Raw genomic sequence first — 2277 nt, forward strand, 5'->3', positions numbered from 1 at the left:
TTGGTGTGTGTGTGTGTGTGTGTGTGTGTGTGTGTGTGTGTGTGTGTGTGTGTGTGTGTGCACATGTGCCTGCTTGTGTGTTGTATGTCTATAAATATATGAATTTGAAAATATGGGTGATGGTGCATGCGTTCGTCTAAACACATCACATTGCACAAATAGTGGACATTATTTAAATGGTCAATACAGACATACTAGATCTATATAAAAGTAAAGTTGTTCCCGCATCCGATCCGGACATTGGGGATTGCCTTGCTAGTGAGACAACTTCCTGGGTCTTCGGCATATTGTGGTAGGGTGGCCAGTTCCTTTCCACGCCGCCTTTACTACCCCAACTCGAAGTCAGGTACCCATTACTGCTGGGTGGGCAGGAGGGGGCGAAAAAAATCCGTGTCAGAACCGAGGATCGAACCCGGATTTTTCGCTTAAGAGACGAGCGCGCTAACCGCTCCGCCACCGCACCCTCAGATCTAAGTATGAAACTCAAAATGCGCATAATTTATTAAACACAAACTCAATGCAAGATGAATACTCACGGTATCCCCGCACCTTCTACATCAAAGACAATTGAGGGAGCGAGACGATGATCGTAGGCGTACTTCCCGGCGAGGATCATAGATCCAATACATGTCAGGCCCATCAGGAGGAAAGAAGCTATAGGTTTCCTGTAAGTCAACACAGAGGTTTATGACTTGAGTGGTAGTTTGTTACTATTATTTTTTTTTTTTTTGGGGGGGGGGGTCCAGTGTCTTGATTTGATTGCGATTATTGGTAGGTTATATTATGCTTAAAATATCTGAATATTGTACCTATTGTTAGATGGTTCAGATAAACAAACAGAACGATTGCTTTGAAATATAATATTATCTTTTACATGTATTCAGTTTATTCATTCACTCATCTATCTTTTTAAAAATTGTATACCTTTGAGAATTGCAATAATGGTGGTAGTGGTTGTGGTGGTGGTGGTGGTCATGATGATGATGATGATGATGATGATGATGATGATGATGATGGTGATGATGATGCTGCTGCTGATGATGATGATGATTTTGATGTTAGTTTGGTCATTTGTTTGGTGTCTGCGCTAGATCACGAAGTCTGTCCTGAGGGGCAGGACACAGTCCACCGTTCCCAATTCTGGTCAATTATTTTCATTACGTGGCATTCCTTAGTCCAGTGCCAATGTGATGTGGTGTGGTATGATGTGGTGTGATATGATGTGATGTGGTGTGGTGTGATGTGATGTGGTGTAGTGTGATGTGATGTGATGTGGTGTGGTGTGATGTGATAGGGTGTGGTGTGATGTGATGTGATGTGGTGTGGTATGATGTGGTGTGATATGATGTGATGTTATGTGGTGTGATGTGATTTGGTGTGGTGTGATATGATGTGATGTGGTGTGATGTGATGTGGTGTAGTGTGATGTGATGTGGTGTGGTGTGATGTGATCTGGTGTGGTGTGGTGTGATGTGATGTGATGTGATGTGGTGTGATGTGGTGTGATGTGATGTGATGTGGTGTGATGTGATGTAATGTGGTGTGATGGGATGTGATGTGGTGTGATGTGATGTGATGAGGTGTGAAGTGAGGTAATGTGGTATGGTGTGGTGTGGTGTGGTGTGGTGTGGTGTGGTGTGGTGGGGTGTGGTGTGGTGTGATGTGATGTGATGCGGTGTGATGTGATGTGGTGTGGTGTGACGTGGTGTGATGTGATGTGTCGTGATGTGATGTGAAGTGTCGTGATGTAGTGTTGTGTGATGGGATTTGGTGTGATGTGGGGCGATGGGATCTGATGTGATATGATGTGATGTGATATAATATCTTCTTCTTCTTTGCATTTCCTTTCTAGACTTCATGGGTCTGTTGCACTTCTACCTGCAGTGCAATTGATATTAACGTATCGTTTTTTTCCTACCTCGTAAGGCCCCTTGTTTTCGGCAGCCACTTTCGGGTATCGAAGGTACTTTATATGTTTATTATGTTGGCTAGAGTATTTTCAGATTTAGTAGTAATTACTTATGAATTTTGTCAAGGTAGCAGCCGAAACCTATTCTTACAGGTTTTATAACACAAATGAATCTTTAAAGAGCACAACTTGCACCCAGGACTTCCGTGATTTTTTGGCCTGTATCCGAGGAAGCTACGTTCTATCTTACCTTCTCCATGATCAAGAGTGTGGATGAAATTAAGAAGGAGCCGGGACTGGGAGTAGAAATAGAAATAAACGAGAGAGGAGCGCAGAGGGGGCCAGCGGTTTGGGTGATTGGGGGTTTG

The 2277-nt window shown here is 43.5% G+C and overlaps 1 protein-coding gene across 2 annotated transcripts in view; it reads right to left on the bottom strand.

The window, feature by feature from the left end:
• Positions 1–500: 500 nt before the first annotated feature.
• LOC101845298 (nose resistant to fluoxetine protein 6) overlaps positions 501–2277 on the bottom strand; it is a 21017-nt gene continuing 19240 nt past the window's right edge. For both annotated transcript variants that reach the window (XM_035972537.1, XM_005090924.3), the window contains exon 13: positions 501–665. In XM_035972537.1, coding sequence (XP_035828430.1) covers positions 533–665 — 133 coding nt within the window. In that variant the 3' untranslated portion in view covers positions 501–532. The remainder of the gene's footprint in view (positions 666–2277) is intronic.

Source organism: Aplysia californica, unplaced genomic scaffold (genome assembly GCF_000002075.1).
Source record: "Aplysia californica isolate F4 #8 unplaced genomic scaffold, AplCal3.0 scaffold00023, whole genome shotgun sequence".
Classification (NCBI taxonomy): Eukaryota; Metazoa; Mollusca; class Gastropoda; order Aplysiida; family Aplysiidae; genus Aplysia; species Aplysia californica.